General features: G+C 40.1%; 2 protein-coding genes across 2 annotated transcripts; both read right to left on the bottom strand.

Moving 5' to 3' along the window:
- Window positions 1-12,645: 12,645 nt before the first annotated feature.
- On the bottom strand, window positions 12,646-13,598 carry LOC149211266 (leucine-rich repeat receptor protein kinase HPCA1-like). Its single transcript, XM_089394593.1, has one exon. It carries the CDS (start codon window positions 13,276-13,278, stop codon window positions 12,736-12,738), a length of 543 nt encoding a protein of 180 aa, XP_089250719.1. The 5' UTR covers window positions 13,279-13,598; the 3' UTR covers window positions 12,646-12,735.
- Window positions 13,335-20,137, bottom strand: LOC149211265 (leucine-rich repeat receptor protein kinase HPCA1-like). Its single transcript, XM_089399235.1, is given in 18 exon segments — window positions 13,335-13,603; window positions 13,699-13,918; window positions 15,029-15,168; window positions 15,590-15,739; window positions 15,849-16,327; window positions 16,557-16,763; window positions 16,863-16,937; window positions 17,018-17,086; window positions 17,780-17,851; window positions 17,966-18,037; window positions 18,130-18,204; window positions 18,373-18,534; window positions 18,637-18,676; window positions 18,679-18,707; window positions 18,843-18,917; window positions 19,017-19,088; window positions 19,466-19,592; window positions 19,755-20,137. Coding segments are annotated over 18 exon segments (2,421 nt in total). The 5' UTR covers window positions 19,843-20,137.
- Between the last annotated feature and the right edge of the window lie 607 nt (window positions 20,138-20,744).

Genomic DNA, 20,744 nt, shown 5'->3' with positions numbered 1-20,744 from the left:
TGGGGTCGATTACCTCCTTATAGTACCTTAAATTTCTTTGTCCCTCTAACTCCTTATCACTCCACAACTTATCCGTAAATTTGGAAGTAATGATGTTTTTAATATTATCCTTGTTTCCCAAGAGGGTCCCCCCCTTATCTCCCAATGGTCGAGCCAGGACTTGGCATCCTTATGCCACCCTCACTTGAGCTGAAGGTGGTTTTGACTAGAGTTAGAAGCAATTTTGGGGAGCCTCTTGGCTTCCATGTTGTACAATTTCTTCTTATACATCAGATACCTAAACATAGTCGTGCATTCAATGGGGGAAAGGCTAGCCTCAATCAAGAGAATATGGTAGGGAGTATTACCTTTAATCTTGAGGTTGTAGGTTATGAATTGATTTTGGATCATTTCAATCTTTCTCCAAGAATCTCTAGATAGACTACAACTTCACACCTCACATCTATATAAAATAATAAGGGTGACAAGAGTCTCGAAGATTTTTTTTTTTTACTCCAAACCCAAAGATCAATTGTCTTACAATTGTTTTCAATTTCCATCCTCCTAAAATCCTTTTCTCAATGCTATAGTTCTAGTTGAGTTGGCGGTGAATGTCAATACCTAAATATTTGTAAGAAGAAACATTCTCTAAGTAATTTTTATCATAGATGAAATTGGCATAAGTAATCTTCTTGGATTTAATAATCAGAACTTTAGTCTTACCAATGTTAATAATCATACCCATCTTAATACAATAATCATGGAGGGCTTTAAGTTGTTTGTTGAGATCGTTGGGACTCCTGGCAAGATGAATGATATCATCGACATAAAGAAGAAGAGTAATGACTATACTAGCAAACTTGGGCCCCTCACATCCAACAGCTTCTAAGCATTCCTCAAGCTTGTCAATGTAGATGCCAAAAATGGTAGGGGATAGGGGACATCCTTGCTTAACAACAATGTTGCATCTAATGTCAGCAAACCAACCCTTGGTGGTATTAAGCTTGACAATAACATTCTCATATAATCTAATAACATCGACCCTTAACTCAAGAGGAACCATTTTTTCATCGAGCCTTTTCCACATCTTCTCTCGATGAACAATGTCAAAAGTTTTTCTAAAGTCAACAAAATGATAGAAGAGATCGATCTTACTGTTATGATATTCCTCGACAATGGTCCTAAGAGTGACAAGGTGGTCAATCGTAGAGTGGTTCCTTCTAAAACCAACTTGTCCAATTGCTCTTTTACCATGGGTTTCAAGCCAAGCACTAATATTCTTCTCCAAAATGAGCCCATACAACTTGGCTAAAATGTGGCTAATCATGATAGTCCTATAGTTAGAGGGAACATTTTTATCCCCACTTTTAAAGATAGGAATGATAAGGCTCTACGTCCACAGCTTGGGGAAGCCATGTTTAATCGCCAAGTTGAGGAGATTGTGCAAGTGCGGGGTGAGGATGGACCTTCCAATCTTGAGAATTTCAGCTTGGTAACCTTCAATATCCCTAGCTTTCCCATTGGCGAGCTTCTTAATCCCAAACTCCACGTCATCTGAAGAAAAGGTATCTCCCTCTATAGGAGTGTACTAATGATGCCCATGGTGTCACGGGTATCATAGAGGTTCCTAAGATAGACATCTCATTCCTTTAAAGGGATCAAATTGTTCTCTTTTGATTTACGGACGAGAATGCTCCTCCAAAAATTTCTAGGCTCAGCTTTAGAGAAGTGTAGGAGAAGATCTTGCCTCTTGTTTATATAGGCTCTTTTTTCCCTTTTGATAAGGGCTTTGTACTCCTTGATTTTATCATCCTTAATAGTTTCGTTGGGAGCATCTCTAATCACTTTCTTGACATATTTACAATCCTTGTCATACCAGGGGTTGGAAGTCCTATCGTTCTTATTATATGAAACCTCCTTAGAGAAGTTGTTAATGGTAATGGAGAGGATAGTAGTAAAATTGTCGTAGATGTGATCAATGTTGTCATTATATGTTAAGGAACCTAATTCCTTTGTTAAAGCTTCTAAGAAGAGTTTCCTTTTACTTTTGTCAAAACGCATGTGCATTTGACTCTCGTCATTCTTATGCATGTGGTTGGTGCACATACCAAGATTAAGGGTTAAAGAGAGAGGTCTATGGTCAGAATATGGTCGTTTAGAAGATCAAAATTAACTATAAGGTGGGTAATTGTTCATATGACAACACAATTTGTTTGTTAAGTTCTTTTAATCCACTCTTATTATCTATAAATTTATAGTAATCATTTCCAATATAAAATTTATTAATAATTTTTTTTTTTTGTAAGGTTAGGCATCTTCATTCCAAAAAACAGCAAAATACAGTTATACTAGAGTTCGGGTGGCTGGCCTACTCGAGGGAAACCAGACCGCCACCTTTTGGCTTGAAATCCCGACCAAAATTTAAAAATGTTTAACTCTTTCTTCCTATCATAACCACTATTCTGCTTATTCAAGGCTAAACCGACTACTGTAGCAGTGGAAGGAACCCAGACGTTCAAATTCATCACAAAACTTTATGGAAATAAACACACCATTAATCTTCACCCGACAGATTCACCGGGGCATGCTTGGAGTCACTGTCGCCCGACTTCAGGATCTTCTGCTTAATAGCCCATTTGAGCTCCAGTGTCAATTGCTCTATGTTTTTGAGCATCAGATGGTTTCTGGAGACTTGAACTTGGACCGCCGTGAGTTCTTTCAATAGAATGTTTTTTATGGAGGCAGATTCATCTGTCAGTTGGCGTTTGAGGAGGTCTTCTACTTGCTTGCGTTCTTCATCTTCCTCCTCGCGCACCGCTTGGTTGACCTCCATGCCCCTGCCAACCACATGCTTCATTATCCAGTAGAATTGTAACATTCTATTGAATAGCGAGTCCCTGCCTCTGGAAGTGCCTGGGTCGGAGATTATAGTCCAGTCCTTGCGGGGAATTTCCTGGTCCGCACTTATTTCCCTCAGTTCGCGTTCCCATTCATGGATGAGAGCGCGAACTTTAGGAGAGATGCCAGACATGTACCCGTCGATCAGTTGAAGGAGTTTATCTAAGTCAAGGTTTTTGCCTCTTTTTTTGGTTGGCTACTGGTGTCAGCTTCCTTCTTCTGTTTAGGGGTGTTCCTTCTAGGGGGCATGTTTCCTCTGGTCTTACCTGCCACATCAGAAAGCCGAGAGTCAGTGCAAGAGATATAGAGCCTGGACAGAGTCTGGTCTATGCTGGCAGCGTTCATAGCTTGGGAAGCCATTCTTGACTTTAGAGTAGGGCCAGAATGATCTCGACGGTAGAGGACCCGCCATCTATTAACAGGAGTTCGGGGAACATCCCAGACTACAGAGCAGAGAGACCAATCTGCTTTGGACAGTAGGATGGAGGACCAGAATTGGAGCCGGCCGTAGAAGTAAACCAGGGAGTAGAGAAGCGTGGTGAGGCTCGGCGGAGTTTCCCGAACTGCCTGACTCTTTGAGCAGGACATGACATTATCATAAATCAGGACTTCCCCAACCAGGGACTGAGGAAGGAGGAGCCAGAAGGAGTTCGAGGGAGCCATAACTATTCTGCTATAGGGGTTCTGCTTGCAAGGCCATAGCATATTCAACCAAACCAAGAGACCAGAAAAATTAGCTTGCATGCCGAAGGGACGAGGACAGAGGGAAACATACCACCTTTCCTTGCTGAGGCCGACGAGGAGGGCTGATCGTAGAGATGTGCAGGCGTATTTCCGTTCTTTTTCATTCTCCTTACTGCTCGAAATGAGCCTGCCATCTGTTTGCTTGGTTTTATTAACTCGATGTCATGTCAAGCATGCTGCCACTTGGCTTAAGGGAATTCCGGCCTCCGTTGGTTCATTTAATTTTTCAACACGCCAACCGGTTGAACCATCTCGGAATGTGGCATGGATTTTCCTTTCCATATCATGCATCATCATACCTTTCTCTGTCCGGCTGCTCTTGCCGTAGCCCGACTTGACTTTTGTTGCCATCTGTCGTCCTTTCCCTGTTCATTCTCTCGAGTTCCGAAGCTGGTTCTAGATTTTTCTTTAATGATGCCGCAACTCGCATGTCCTCTCCGTTTAATCGGCCATTCTGGTCCTACCCCGTCACCTGCATGTCATGTGTCTGCCTTACCCTTCTGCCCGTTCCCACGTAGGAGTTGTCCGAGCCTTGCTGATGTGGATGATCTCCACCTCCACTGCGTGCCGCCTGATCTTGGCCATTCGTTTCTCCCATGCTTTGCCTTCCCGTATCGTCGTTTAGAAGTTGCTGGAGTTGGTTTTGCTCTTCCTGTTGCAGAAGAGGCAGACCCTCGCTATCAATTTCCTTGTCGCGGTTTCGGCAGCCCCAATTCGCAAGCCAATCTGCCGGCTTGTTACCTGCACGCCTGGTGTGAGTCGAGAGGAGATATTCAATTTTCGAAATGAGCCTTCCAATTTCGGATATCAGCCAAGCGGTTCGCCAGCTTTTTCTTATTCTCTCCGCTGGGATTTGCTTCTGGAGCTTCCTGACTATGTCGATTACCAGCTTTGAGTCCCCGTCGATTTGGAGTCATTTAAAGTTTTCTCGGAGAGCTATTTCCAGTCCTCGTTTCAGAGCGTGCAGCTCTGCTTCGTTGTTCGAAGCTTCCCCATAGTCCATTGCGAAGGTTCTGAGAGTGTTTCCTTCCGCATCTCTGAAGACTCCGCCAATGCCGGCCTCGCCTGGGTTGTGCTTGGCTGCACCGTCGAAGTTCAATTTTGTGAACCCAAGTGGAGGGTCTTTGTACTGGTTACTTTCTGTTACCTCTTTGGCCGTATCTGCACAAGACTCCCTGCAGTTTACCATGCTCTGTCTGATTTCCAGTTTTATCAGGATGTTTTCTTCCAAATTCGAGGCTTTCCAATCGTCATCTTTCCAACATTCCGAAAGGATTGTTTCCCATAGGTTTTTGGTGACCTGCTCCCAGATTACAGCCGTAGATCTGGTTTCTGCTTTGAAAATGGCCCCATTTCGGGCTTTCCAGATATTCCAGAGGAGGAATCCAACGGAGAGGAGCCAGGCGCGGTTGGCAACCGGGTTCAAGTAAGGTTTCTTTGGCCAATTGATTATTGTGCTCACAATATTTTGCTGATTGCGGTGTTGTCTCTCAAACAAATTGCGGTGGATGCTCCACAGGGAGGAGCTGACGGAGCAGCGGTTCAACAGGTGCTCCATGGTTTCCTCTTGGGCGAGGCAAAGGGTGTAGCAGGACGGGCCATGGCTACCTTTCCGCAAGATTTGGTCCCAGCTAAGAACTCTACTGTGTAGAACTGTCCAAATGAAGAAAGAAATTTTAGGCCAATGTTTAATTTCCCAGAGATTTTTCCATTGGTTATTTTCCGGTAGGCTGTTGTTGGAATCAAGGTAGTAGGCTTCAGCTGTAGTGAAATTTTCTTGTATGCGTTTGCTCCACCTGAGAATGTCAGACCCCGATTTCTTGGCTATTTTCCGTGACGCCATCTCTGTATGATAATCCTGCCAACTGTCTGTTTCGGGCGCTCCTGCCTAGTCGTCTTTATATTTCCAATTGCGCCAAGATCCTTCCTCGTCTTGCTTCCAGAAATTGCCAACCGTTGTAGCCCCTGCCTGGGTCGAGAAAGTGAGGATGGCATGGAGGTTGTCCTTTTGATTAAGGCGATCTCCTTGTTGCTAGGATTCCTCCCAGAATCTGGTTTTGTCTCCTTCCCGGATTTCCCAGAAACTGTGCTCCCTTATCAGATTCTTGTTGCTTCTAGCTAGGTTCCATATCACTGAACCTCTGGTTTCTATCATGCTTCTCAATTTGTCTTCTATTTCCCTTGTTTCATCGTATTTTCATTCCCACAGTGTCTTCCACAGGTCTGGACCCCCCTGAAGCCACCGCCACCAGAGCTTCGCACCCATTACTTGATTGAGGGCAAAGGGGTCACGAAGTCCGAGCCCACCGGCTTTTGGATGTCGACATAGCCACTCCCAAGAGGTAAGGGCCCACTTTTTGATTTTGCTAGTCCCTTGCCAGAGAAAATTTTTGAACAGGGAGACTAGCTTTTGGCTTGCAGCCTTAGGAATTGCTTGGCAAGAGAGCTGGTAGTTTGGGATTGCCTGCAGAACTGACTTCAATAGGGTTACCCGACTTGGGGCATTTAACGAACGGTGGGTCCAGTTCTCCATTCTGTTGTGGATTTTCTTGATTAGCAGATTCCAGTTGCCCGACCGGAATTGGTGCTCATTTAACATGATTCCCAGGTATTTGGAGGGGAATGATCCTCTATTGAAGCCTAGAGTACGTGCCAGGAACCTTTGGACAGCCAAGGATGTGTTGAAGAAGAACACTTCCGATTTTCCTTTATTTATTTCCATCTCGGAGGCTCTGCTAAATAGGGAAAGGGATTTGATAATTTTTTGGGCTTCCTTGAGGGTGGCCTGACCGTAGAGCATTACGTCGTCCAAAAACTGCTGGTGGGAGACCTGGATATCATCCCTGCAAATGTGGAGGCCTTTTATCTGATCTTTAGAAACCCGAGCCTTAACCAATCTGCCTAGGCCATCTGCAGCTAAGATGAAGAGGAAAGGGGACAGGGGGTCGCCCTGCCTTAGCCCACAGGAAGGAGTGAAGGTTTCGGTGGGGGAGCCATTTAGGAGAATTGACATGACGGGGGAGCTAACCATTGACAGGATCCATTTTATCCAATGTTGATCGAACCCATAGGATTTTAGGATTCCTTCCAGATAAACCCAGCTGAGCCTGTCAAACGCCTTGGCCAGATCCAATTTGATAAGCATGCCTGGGGCTCGGGAGATTTTCAGGGAATGGATCACTTCCTGGGCGACTATAATGCCATCAATGATCTGCCTTCCTTAAACAAAGCCAGTTTTCTCTGGGGCTATGAGGTCCGGCAGGATGGGCTTAAGCCTGTTGACCATGATAGTTGCAAGAATTTTATAAACCACATTACAGAGTGAGATGGGCCTAAAACCCTGCGGTTCATCTGAGCATCCAGATTTAGGAATTAATGCTAGGAAGGTGGCATTCAAGCCTTGGTGCATGCGTTTGGAGCATCTGGATTCTTCCACTAGATCAAGTAGATCATTTCCTATGAAGCTCCACGTTGCCTGATAGAATTCAATAGTGAATCCATCGGGACCTGGGGCCTTACTTTTGGCCATTTTTTTAATTGCTTCCTCCAGTTCCTCCTTGGAGATTTTCCGAAGAAGGGCCAGGTTTTGATCTCTAGAGACTTTCTTGGGAATATGGTGGCTGATTTTGTCTATGTCCTCAACTCGGTTAATATTTGGTTCAGAGAGAATACCTTTGAAATGTTCCACCAAAAGATGTTCTATTTCTTCTTGCTAAGTCACTCTGTTTCCTTCCTTGTCCTTTAGGGATAATATTCTGTTGTGTTGGTGATGATTTATCATGGCTTTATGGAAGAATTTGGAGTTTCTGTCACCTTCCTTGAGCCATTGAATTCTAGATTTTTGCCTCCACAAGATTTCCTCCTGTTTTCTCCTTTCCTCTAATTGTGTGATTACTCTCCCTTCCTCCTCTGCAAGGGCCTGGCTTCGACCGTCCATAATGATTTGCTGCTGGATTCTTTCCATTTTGGCTTGGAGTTTGCCCTGCTCCTGCTGGATATTACCAAATTCTTCCTTGTTGCACTTTTTAATTTTGCTTTTAATTTCTTTGAGCCTTTGCTGGAAGAAGCGCATTTTGCTGAGGCCCTCCTTACCGCTTTTGTTGTCCTGCCACCATCCTTTTACTTTATCTAGGAAGTCAGGGGCTCGGAGCCAGAAGGACTCGAACCGAAAGGGTCTCCTTTTGCTATGATTATTTAAGGCTATTTCCAGTTTATTGGCCAGTGATCCGACCCTGTTGAGGGTAGGATAGAGGCTTCATAGAAGATATCTAGCTCAATTATGGGTTCTGAAATGAGGAATCTATCCAGTCTGGAAGCTATCTGTTTGGTGCCACCTCTTCTATTGTTCCATGTGTATTTTCCGTTGATGGTTGGGATGTCTACTACTCTTAATTCTGTCTGCACTTCCCTAAATCTTTCCATTTCTGTGTCTTCCCTACTTATTCCACCTTTTTTCTCTTCTCGAGAAGCAATTAAGTTAAAGTCCCTAGCCAGGATCCATCTCTGTTCCTGGTGTAAACTTCGGAGCTTAGTCAGCTGAGTGAGGAACAGGTCTCGGTCTGCGCGGGTGTGGGGCCCGTAGACAGCTGAGATTGCAACCCATTCACTTTGACCTATTAGTCTAAATCTCCCAGTGAGGATTCTGGGCGTTCCTATCCACCAGTCAGCTAGGACTTCAGCTGGGTTCCAGAGGATAGCTATTCCTCCTGCACTGCCTTTGGGGTCTACAGTGACATGGTCATATCTTGGCTTTATTTTGTTAAGGGTTTCTCCATTTTCTGTCCTGGGATTTTGGTTTCTTGGAGGAGCATGATCTGTGGTTTGTCTTGTTTGAGTCGTGCTGCTAAATATCTCTGTTTTCCTTTACTATTTAGGCCTCTGATATTCCATGAGGTCAAGATCATTGATTAACTTGAGAGAGGGTATGGAACACCGCTGAAAGCAGTACTACTTTCCCAGTGTTAACTAGGGTTTCTCCCATAGTTGTATGGTTTCCTTGATGTTTTTTCTTCCTCTTTTCTTTTTTTCCCCCCTTTATTTTGACCAGTCTGATCTAATCTGGTTTCTTTTTGAATCTCTTGGTTCTCTGCAGATGAGGCTTTGCCTTTTCCTAATTTGGTTTTGTAATGTTGGAAGGTTTCCGTATACAACTTCTTTTGGTCTTCGGGGATAAACCTTTCGTCCAGGTTCTTCCATTCTTGTAGCAGATTTTCCAACACTTCCTCTTCTTGGCTTAGGTCCTCCTTGCTGGACTCCTGGTCTGTCTCCATCTATTCTGTTTGTTCCTCTGTTTCCTTCTCCTGTTCATGTGTCTCACTCGGGGCCTTTCATTTGGCTAGGATCCTGTCACTAGATTCACTGCAGTCTGAGCCTTTATCTTCCTGTTGTTCCATGTGCTGATCTTCCTCATCCTCATCTACCTGCAATATAGCAAAACTGTTTGGTTTCACTGTGTTAGGTTGTTTACCTTTCCTATCTTTCTGGGGGGGTTCCTTGTTGGGTTTCTTTTTGTTTCTCACTTCTTGGAATTCCTCCTGTTCCGACTCTCTCTTGTTTCTTTGGGGCCTTCTAGCTTCTTCATCCTCCCGGGCTAATGGGCATTCCTTTGCGAGATGTCCATGAGCGTGGCATCGGCGGCACCTGAACGGAATGTGCTCATAGTCTATGCTTTGCTGCCAAATCTCTTCATGGCATTCAAGCTCAATAGTGTCGGGGATGGGGTTTGCTAAGTTCATGTAAACACAAATCCTGGCATATGAGGTGTATCTACCTTTCTTAGTGGTTCTATCTTCACGAAGCTTCCTATTGAGTTACCTATTCCTTCCAGAATGTCTGGGTCCCAAAATTCTGTGGGAAGCCCAAAAAGACGGACCCAGACAGGAGCAGCCAGAAAGGTTTCTTTGTCTGGGTTATAACAGTCTTCCCAGAAGCGTAAAAATAGACCGGCATTATTATAACAATAAGGGCCTTTATCAAAGACCTGTTCTCTATCTTTCAGGTTAAAGAAGATTACCGTAAAGAAGCCCTTCACTCCCAGCTTGAGCTCGATGTGTCCTTGAGGCTGCCATTTCTGCTGTATCCACTTTGTGAGGTCCCTTTCCGATGGTCAGACTCCAACGAACTTGCATATGAGGGCGTGGTCTCTCATGAAACTTCGGTACTTTTCCAGCTTGTTCGCTGGGATGACATATCTGGGTTTTTCTGTGGTACATGGCAGACATTTCCCTCGTCGGCCTGATTGCCAGGCCGCTCCTAAAACCAGTCCCGTGCTCTTCCGTTCCTCTGACTCCTGGTTGCTTTGCCTGTCGCCTGCCGCCACTTCTCTATAGGAGGGGGATCTCTCCCCTCCTGACATTTTCTGTCATTCCTTTTCTGCTCTGGCCTTTGTCAGTTGTGCTGGACTAGACTGCTTCGATTGTCTTAGCTCTCGTCCCAGCTTCCTTAGGTTTTCACCGCTTTGCTGCCATTAGGGTTCGAGTTACAGAGCTCTCATTTTTCAAATTTATTAATAATTTTTTATTGCAATTACCATCATCATATTTTTAATTTTTTTATAATGTATACAAATTAAATTTATAATTAAAAAATAATCTACAATTAAAAAATTTATGAAAGAGTTTTTTTTTGGAAAACTTGTCCTCACTTAGGGAGAAAACAAAAACTTAATATCATAAATATATTGTAATAAAGTATTTATAATTTGATAAAATGTTTTCAATATTTTATTTACCTTTTAACTCAACAAAAAAATTGTGAAAATAGACCACTTCTCTTATTTATTTCTGAAAATAAAAATAAAATGCTACAGCATTCTATCTAATCTCTTATTTTCTTACATTTTATTTAATCTCTTATTTTCTTAAAAAAATAAATCACATAAATCTTACTTAATGTTAACTATCTTATCATTTTTATCCCTATAAAATTTAAAAAATAAAACTTATTTAAATAAAATATATAACTTTTTTATTTAGAAATCAAAATATAATTTATAAAAAAACCAAAATATTAATACACTTTAAAAAGCATCTACATTAATTAAAAATATTTAAGGTATCATGATTTATATTTACATTTTTTATTCCTTACCATGAGTATATTATTAATTGTTCATGCGAAAAATATATTATAATTGTTCATGTGACAACGCAATTTGTTTGTTAATTTCTTTTAATCCATTCATATAGTAAGTGTAACATCGGAGTTAAACAAGGTTGCCCCCTCTCCCCTACTCTATTTGGCATTTACATCGATAAGCTCGAAGGTTATTTAGAAGAAGCAGGATGTGGTGGCACAATCTTAGCTGGGATAGTCATTATCCTTCTTCTCTATGCTGACGATATTGTTCTTCTGGCAAGGTGCCCTTCTGATCTTGATAAGCAACTCAAGCTTCTTAAGGATTTCTGCTCTACCATGGGTATGACTGTTAACACAGACAAAACAAAAGTTATGATTATCAAATCTAAAAAGGACACTTGCGCTAATTTTACGTATGACAATAATAAATTGGAGGAAGTGTATTCTTACAAGTACCTAGGAATTGATATCCATCACAAGCTCAACTGGAACCATAGCATTGAGAAAAGGATCAATGGGGGATGGAAAGCTTATTTTGGTCTTGAAAATAACTGTAAAACAGCAAACCTCGTAATGTGGGATAAAAAGAAGTTCCTCTTTGAAACTTTAGTCACTCCTGTTATCTTATATGGCTGTGAAGTTTGGGGCTGCAGCATCTCCAGAGAATCATGGAGGAAGATTGATCAAATCCAGAAGCATTTTATAACTTATAACCTGAAAATTAAAAGTAATACACCCTATCCTATTCTCCTTATAGAAGCGGGTCTTTCTTCTATTGAGAGCCTGGCTATGCTCAGGTTTCTGATGTACAAGCACAAGCTCAATAACATAGACAATCATAGACTTCCTAAGCTAGCTTTAAATTCCAGCCAAAATCACCTAAGGCTTAACCGAGGATGGCATAAGGACACAAGGGCCTGGTTAAACTATTGGGAGATCAATGAGAATGATGCTTTGCAAAACATAAATAACATTAAAGATATTGTTACTTCTAAGTTCAAAGAAAAATTGTGGTGTGAGAAAGATTTAGCGTCTAAAAGAAAATTAAGTTATTATAAGAAGGTCATCAACCCCACCCTTGAAGATCAAAAGTATCTCTCTATTCTAACTAGCTCAAAAAAGAAAATTAATATAGCAAAGATTAGAACGAATTCTCATGAGCTCCATAGTGAGACTGGCCGCTGGGTAGTTCCTAAAACGCCATGGATGGAAAGGATCTGCCATATTTGTGAGAATAAGAGCATCGAGGATGAAAACCACTTCCTCTTAGAGTGCCCTGCATACAACCACATTAGATCTCAATTTCACAACCTTTGTTACAATACTGACCTTTCTAGCCTTTTGCAATGCCAAAATTATAGTGAGCTCGGGAGGCTTCTCTCCAAGCTTTTTGAGCATCGGAATAAAATCTTAAATCAAAATAAATAAATAATTTGTCTTTTTAGGTCCGATAGATCATTATTTGGTCTCAGTGGACGTTAACAACCATCATCATCATCAATAATTTTCAATATAGTTATTATCTTCAATTTCTTTTAATCCATTCATATAGTAATAATTTTCAATATAGTTATTATCTTCACGATCAACCGCCAAAAATATTATGGCCTTTTATGTATCAGCTCATTATATTTTCTTAATATAATATATGATGATTTTCTCTCCGAAAAAAAAAAAAATCAATATAAATTTATTGATATTTCTTTTATAATCTATAAAAGTAAATTTATAATTAAAAGATAATTTACACTTAAAAGAAAAGTAAATTTATAATTAAAAAATAATTTACAGTTAAAAGAAAATTAGGAAAGAGCATTTAGAATAATAAGAGCATATAAAATAATCCTTGCATAATAAATTTTCATGAATAAACTAATCCTTTTCCAAGATAAATCCATAAAATTTATCTTTTTCCAACAATATTTCCATAAAGCATGGCTTTGAAAAAGGAAAAAACTACTTTGGTGTGCCTCTGTTTATCAATAAAAATACAAAAAGCTCTCTCGCGAGAAAGAACCTCACACACACAACCTGCAACTACATGGGCCGTACAGTCGAAGAGATTGGATATCCTCCGCTATATTCAAACACATCGCTATTACTCAGCACATCCCCACTAGAATTACCCGCTTCCATATCTTGACCATAATAAGGAAGCGCGGGCTGTCCCTTCTTAACAAAGCTGTTTCTCCTTGCTGGTATGGAGTCTGCAGAGAAGCCTGAACCCATTTCCATAATCAATTCCAGCTCCTTCACTACTTCCCTCATCGATGGTCGCTCGAAACCTGATTCCTCGACGCAGCTCAGTGCCAAACCCAAGAACCGATCAAACCCTGTGAGGGTTTCAGTCTCAGAAGATTTTCTTAAGAAGGGATCCATTAGCTCCCCTTGCAAGCCACTTATACCCCCCTTCTCCAAGGCCGCCTTCACCAGTCTAACAATGAATTTCCCGTCCTTAATGGGCGGCCTTGCTGTAACAAGCTCCAGCAAAACAATACCGAAACTGTAGACATCGCTCTTATCGCTGAGCTGCTGCGTTGTGTAGTACTCTGGATCCAGGTAACCCCTGCAAAAACACATTCAGTCTCACTGTAACTTCTACCATAGATAGATCTGCCAACAACACTAGTATAAGTTCAGTGCAAAATGATTACCAGTGTCCCTTTGACTTCAGTTGAGATGTAGTTTTTGCCTCCTTCCTCAGCTCCTCCATCTGAAACGAGTTTGGAAAGCCCAAAATCTGCTACCTTGGCAGTCAGATTCATGTCCAACAATATGTTGGCTGTTTTGATGTCTCTGTGGATTATGGGTGGATCTGCAAGTTCGTGCAGATATGCCAATCCTCGAGCAGACCCTAGGGCTATACAAACTCTTCTTCCCCAGTCCAGGCGAATACCCGTTTTACCTGTTTTTCAATCCAACAGAAATAGATACTTTGAATTAATATATATTATGGGGGAAGAGCAGAAATCATGTGGTATGAAAATGGGATATTCTTACCAAAGATGCTTTCTCCCAGAGTTCCATTTGGGATGAACTCATAAACAAGCATTTGTTTTTCTTTTTCAAAGCAAAAGCCATTGAGTCCCACCAGGTTCTTATGGTGAACTTGAGATATGAGCTTGACCTCGTTTTTTAATTCAGATCTACCCTGGATTAACCCTTTTTTAGCCCTTTTAATGGCCACCATTTCTCCTCCATATAGCATTTCTTTGTACACCTACAAATTCCAGAGATGACTATAAGACTTTCTTAACCTTCAACCATTTACCATGGTGTTTATTGTTTATGGTCTTTTAAGACAAATCTTGTTTATAGGGCTTTAGTATACTATTGTCAAAAACCTTAGCCATGAACAATGAGTCGCTATGTGTAAGGTAAAAATGAAGTGGAATTTTTTCTCTAAAATTTGTGTGTTCATATGTTGTCTGTGACTTATTTACTTAATCTAAGATAGAATCGCCATTTTTATCTGGATTAATCTAAGGAGATGAATAAAGTCAACTGTTTGACTTTGTTTATGTTTGTCAAATCTTTGGAATATTCCAGAATCTGCCATTAATCTACGCTCAGGTCATTAGAATGGGTTCAAAACCTTGTCCTATGGAGTTAAGTGAAGAATCTGTGACTCTTCCTCAAGGTGTTGTTTAAGGGTTAAACACTTAGCTTTTGGTGAAATCCTAAAAATCTCAGATCTGCAAATCCTGAAAGATATATTGTTCGATCTGCAAATTTCATAATTTAGAGTGGCTCAGAAACCCCAAAACCCTTTAATGACATCTTCCTCAAGGGTGTTGTTAAAGGGCTAAGACTAAAACAAACATTTATTGAAATCCAAAAAAATCGCAGAGTTGCAAATTCTGTAAGATTTATTGTTCGATCTGCAATCTTGATGATTTGAAGTGATGCAGAGACCCCAAAAGCCCTTACGTTGACTTATTCAAGTTGTTGTGTGAGGGTCAGCTAAAACAGTTCACTTTTGCTGAAATCCCATAAATCACAGATCTGCAAATTCTGAAAGTTGGACTTACAATTTTGATTTTTTGGAGTGATTCAGAGACGTCAAAACCTTTTAGTTCGCAGTTATAAATTGATGAAATTGTTTCTTCCATTTACTGGGATTGCAGTTTCAAATTTGAGATGAAAATTATGCCAAAATTTGCCCCAAAAATAATAAAAGGTACCGAGATAGAACGCATTTCACATAACCCAAGCCCTTGTTGACAGCACACATTGGCTTCAATCTTGATATCTAAGTGCAGAACTCCTATCTATTTTATCATTGTAATAATACTGATCAAAATAATTTCAGGCATTTCAAAAGGTATACCTTGCCATATCCTCCTGTTCCGATTTCGTTACTGTCAGAGAAATTATTCGTAACCTTCTTTATTTCGGCGAAGGAAAACCATCTGGCACCTTTCAGTCTAGGAGCACCTCCACCATCTTGACCACTCGTTCCCCATGATGCTGTAAAAGTTTACATATTAACAGTATCAGACTCCAATTGAAAACTTGAATATAATTACACTGCAAATTACTGAATATTCAAAAAAAATATGAGTCAAGTTAAACAGTTGACTTCACTCATATCCATCAGATTTCAAATATATCAATATAATTGACTTCACTCATATCCATCAGATTTCAAATATATCAATATAGTTGACTTCACTCATATCCATCAGATTTCAAATATATCAATATATCATAATGATTACACATCTAACTGAAATGAAGGGAGCATCTGATTTGTACAGTTAGCGATTAAATTACAAATAGACTAATTTAACAAATAAAATCAATATTAACTTTGATTTTTTCAAATTACCGACCCCCACCCCTAAAAAAATGATATTTTAATGTTTTCAACTCAGGAACAATAATGTACCGAATGGTTTGTGGATTTCAACGGCCAGATCAGCTTTTTTCTTTTGCTTCAAAGCATAAAAGGCTATTGCTACAATGGCAAGAGCCAACACTGCTCCTGCAATGGCTATGCCGACGATTGCACCCGTGCTCATTTTCGATGTTGAACTTTCTGCGAACAACCACACACAGAGGTTATTCTGATCGTTAGGGCCATCTTATCATTTTAATTGTTTATAGACAAAGGCCAAGAGTATGCAATGTAGTTGCCATGTTCTTACGATATTGGTATGGATCTGCCAGGAAAAGATAGGGCCCGAAGCCTTGAGGCGGCTTATAGTCTTGATTACCGAGGAAGGAACTGATGCTCACAATCTCTGGGGATCCAAAGTACTTCAGTTGATCAAGAGGGAAAAACTGAACCGGCGTAATGAGATAATCGGTGTTGTCAAAATAGAGGCAGCACAGGTACACTGCGTCCACAGCGAAACTGAGACTCGATTGAAGAGATTGCTGTAAGCTCTGGAATAACTTATTATTGTTTAAATCTGAAAATAAGGGAGCTTTGAACACTAGTTTGCCCTGATAAGGCTGTTGGCATTGGCAGGAACTTGGATTGACCTTTAAGCCCCCGGAGCATGTCCTGCCTCCACATTGTGTTAGATTTGTTGCGTAGCTGGTTTGTCCACTGGATGTTTGACAGAAAATGCCAGAGTCTGAAGATTGGGATTGACAAAACGGATTTCCCTGAAGCCTGAAATTTCAAATTTCAAGCCATCACCATTCAGTGCCGTAATCAAGTTACCCAAAACCAATATCACCACTTGACAAAGATGAGCACATTAACAACTAGAGTAAGGTGAGATAAGAACATGAGCACTTGTGAGAATCAACCTACAAATTTACATTTGACAGGAGCCAAAATTGTGCAACCGACCATAGTGTAATTGTAGAGATGACAAAGTTGGGTCAGTAGTAAAGGTACTCACAATATATAAATGCTCGTAGTGCTTGACTGAGGCGCCTCAGTGATGTTATTATTTTGAAGGTTTATCAGTTCCAGGTTCGGGCTTACATTGCTGTTGAGAATCACAGTTCCGTTCAGATGATTGTCGCTGACATTCAGAGTCTCAAGGGACGGCAAGTCAAAAAAATTGGAGGGAACCTGTCCAGTCAGATTGCACTTATCCAGCACCCTGTGAAACGGAACAACAACATAAATCTGACATTATTCTAGCAGTTCTTCATCTGATCTTCAAAGCTTCTGTAAAAATGTTAACTTTTGAGGAACTTACACTGTTGTCAAGTCCTTTAAACTCGAAAGCCAAGGGGGAAATTCGGATGAACTGAAGTCATTGTTGCTCAAGTCCCTGAACACTGAATTCGTTATATCTAGATTGATATAAGCCAAACTTTAAAACAATAACACAAGTGTTTACCATTTACTTACAGATATTGGAGATAAGTTAGCCCAGATAAGTCTGGAATCGATTGGTTCAGGTTATTATTTGAAAGCTGTCTGAAAACAACACAGAATCACTGCACATCAGGAATCTCTTCAGTCAAAACCAAATTTCCGACTAAATTTAGTCCGAAAGTCATCCATTCATGTTTGGTCTAAATGCAACTTTTAATAATGTTATATGTGTTAATTTCTACATATTTCAAAGAAACATATTATTTCTCATATATAAGGTTTAAAACTATTGAAATTTTCACATGTATCCTAATTTCTCCGGAAATTTATTTCCTAGTAAGCTTTCTAAATGAGTTGAGACATCTCAATCTGATTTCCTGGATAAAAAATAGTATTTTGACTAGCCATGAATCCATGTTTTTTTTATAACTATGTATTTTGTCAAGAGTCTTGGGCAACCTCTGGTTTTATCTGTGTATTAAGGGGTTACATGAATATGGTCAAGTGCGTCAAGATCTGTTTTTTAATCAAGTTTTTGTGTAATAACTAGATCAGTCATGTTCTGGTAATGAGGTAGCCGGCTATTACCTTAGTGGAGGATTTTATTATATGTTTTGATATGGGTTTCAGAGCTCTGTTATAAAATTTTGTACCTCTGTTTTGTTACTAACTTTCTTAACCGAAAAGCAATGGATTTAACAAGAAAATATTGCACAAGGAACCAGATGATGGTATTTATCCATATTGAAGACTTCGATTCTAAATACTTGAGCCCAGATACAGGGAGAATCTTACAGCTCAAAGAGAGATTTCAGATTGCTGATGTTGGATGGAATCTGACCAACTAAAGAGTTTCTGTCAAGCCTCCTGTATCAGAAAATAACCAATAAGGTTAAACAAACTTAATTTTAGATATCAGTCTTGTGCATAACTCTAAAAAGGTGCATCAATAAATGGTGTAATGGAAAATTTGATACTCACAAGGCTTCCAAGGTTTGTACAAGCCCTAAAGTAGATGGGATCTCCCCAGAAAAATCATTGCTATCAAACAGCCTGCTTACCAACAAAATACTCAAAACAGTCATTGATATGTAATCCATATTCACTTTCCCAAACGTCGAAAAACAGGGATCTGTTTTACTTACACGTGTAATAGTACCATCTCAGAGCTAAAAAGATTAGATGGGATGGAACCTGTAAGTTTGTTTTTGTTGAAGTGGCTGGCAACAATAAGAAATCCATCAGTAATTTATTCATTCATGGTAACCCAAATAAACAATCAATATTCCATTTATTCATTCATGGTAAAACCCAAATAAACAATAAATATTCCATTTATTCATTCATGGTAAAACCCAAATAAACAATCAACATTCCATCTTTCTTACAAGTGCTGTGCAGCGTGGAGTTTGTCTAATCCAGGCTGGCTTACGTTTGAGACCGGAAGAGTTCCAGTGAGCTGATTGTCCGACAGATCTAGCCAGGTAACGTTAATTAAGTAACCCAACGAGGAAGGTATTGAACCGCGTAATTTATTGGAATTCAAAGCCCTGTTAGAACAAAATATATTTAGAATTAGTATCTAAATCCGTTATGTTGAACTACTATAAAATGCAGAACATAAAAATTTTATGGTCCAGCGATAATCTTACAAAAATTGAAGATTAACCAGATTTCCCAATGAATCTGGGATGGTCCGGTAAAATTACACTCGATCAGTCTCCTGAGTATGCCAGAAAATTACTGTTTAATTGCAATCCGATTGAAGAACTTATCATCATCAATATTACAGGGAATTCCGGTCTATGTTTGTGCCAGTACTTCAATACTTGATGATGAGTTAGGTTAGTACACTCACAAGCTTTGCAGGTTAGTCAAGCTTCCAAGGGTCTGTGGGAGCGGTCCAATCAACTGCCCGTTGTATGATAAATCCCTGCAGTGCCCAGAGAAGATATTCATGGATGAACTTAGCAATACATTAGACTCATTCATATATCTTTTCTATAAGACATAAGCGACTTAAGCGACTTACAGTGTTTGGAGTGCAGTAAGATGACCGATATCGGGTGGAAGATTTCCCTGAAGATTCATGGCTGACAGTATCCTGTACAGGATTATTAATTCTGAGACAAATCCTTTATAGCATAACTCCAGACCAAAGCCCAACTAAATGTGGATATAGATCCTTAATCAAAATGCGATAGAGATTTTGGACATTTAACAAAGTACCCACATCACTGATAGTCATTCAACCTATGTAGTCGTATGGGAATTTGCAGCCATGCACAGGCACAGTAGGAATTGAAGTCCAGAAAAATTATCTTTATAAATTTTAGGCATTGAACGAGGTATCCCCATTATTGATAGAAATTCCACCCATGAAAAGGAAAATTAACGAAAAACAATCTCAGACATGTGAAATAGATTGATATTAAGGTCGTCACATAAATAACAATCACAGGTTGAGAAGGGGATGCTGACAGTGAACTTATTTGCCCGGAGTTTGTGCAGCTGACCCCAACCCATTGAGACTCGCAGGGATCAGAACCGCTCCAATTTTGTGGCGCCGTGTTTCCCCAATTTAATTTCAGTGCACGGAGAATGGCAGCTGCAGCAGAAAATCAAAATAAATATAAGACAATCTGGAGCTATTACCAAGTTTTGTGATGTTGCAGATACAATTTTCAATTCTGCAGATAATAGAAATAATGAAAACTGAATATAAGAGAGACTCCATGGACTGCTAAGTCAAATGTGCTTGTGAGCTAACCGTCGTTGAGGTTTGTGACCGCTGAAACTCCAGTGCAAATGCAAAGAAGAAATACAGGAAGAATTAAACCCAAGTATGGAGTCCCCATGATATCGTCTACAGAAACAACAAATGCATTCCTCAACCAGATGTTGGGGGTGGCTCATAGAATTTCCAATCATCCGCAAGCTACTGCCAGTATACTATATAAAGAAAAGATAAGTCGGAATCATTCCTCTGGCTCGGAATTTTATAAGCACGATGAACTTTTCAATGACGTACTCGGTCATCGTTGAATTGATCATAAAACTCATGAAAATTTTGGAATCATGCTTCCGGCTGCGATGACTCCGAATTTTAAAATCACAATATACTTTTCAATAGCGTTCTCGGGCCCTACTGAATCAAAGAATTGTTCACTGGATAGCGTTCTCGGTCCTTATTGAATTGTTCATTAAATTCAGGGAAATTACAATAGAGTAGGTAGAATCTTGACCGAAAAGAAAACAAGTAGTGATTGATTTCGTTGAACGAGTGGGAATGCCCTGCAGAAAAGTCGCCAATGTGAACATAACATTCTCCCAGGCCGACCCTTCACTTTCCCAGACTAGTAAGACCGAGTAAAACCAATATTATTTTCTGGAGAAACATCTGTGGGGTGTAAGACCAATATTATTTTCCGGTGAAACTTCTGGGCGGTGTAAGAACAATATTATTTTCCATAAAAATATTTATGGGTATTAAGAGTAATGGTGAGGGAGTGTTGTGTTAAGATATTTGGTGGTGCAAAGGTCAGTTATTTGAAATTAAATGATCAAAAATCTATCCAGATTGGTGTGGTATGATTTCAAAATTTTGAGGGTTATATGAGCAAAAATCACCCACACTGAAGGTTGGTGTGGTGTGATCCCAAAATTCTGAAGGCTTAAATGCCTTGAGTCTCAGCTACTCAAGCCACAATTATCTCAGGACTCCTAAAAAGACCAACAATAAATTAATTTTGACAAAAAG

Source organism: Pinus tabuliformis, chromosome 1_2 (genome assembly GCF_031772625.1).
Source record: "Pinus tabuliformis cultivar Carrire ecotype Pingquan chromosome 1_2, CPIR1, whole genome shotgun sequence".
In the NCBI taxonomy this organism is placed as follows: Eukaryota; Viridiplantae; Streptophyta; class Pinopsida; order Pinales; family Pinaceae; genus Pinus; species Pinus tabuliformis.
This window is presented reverse-complemented; position numbering and strand designations above follow the sequence as displayed.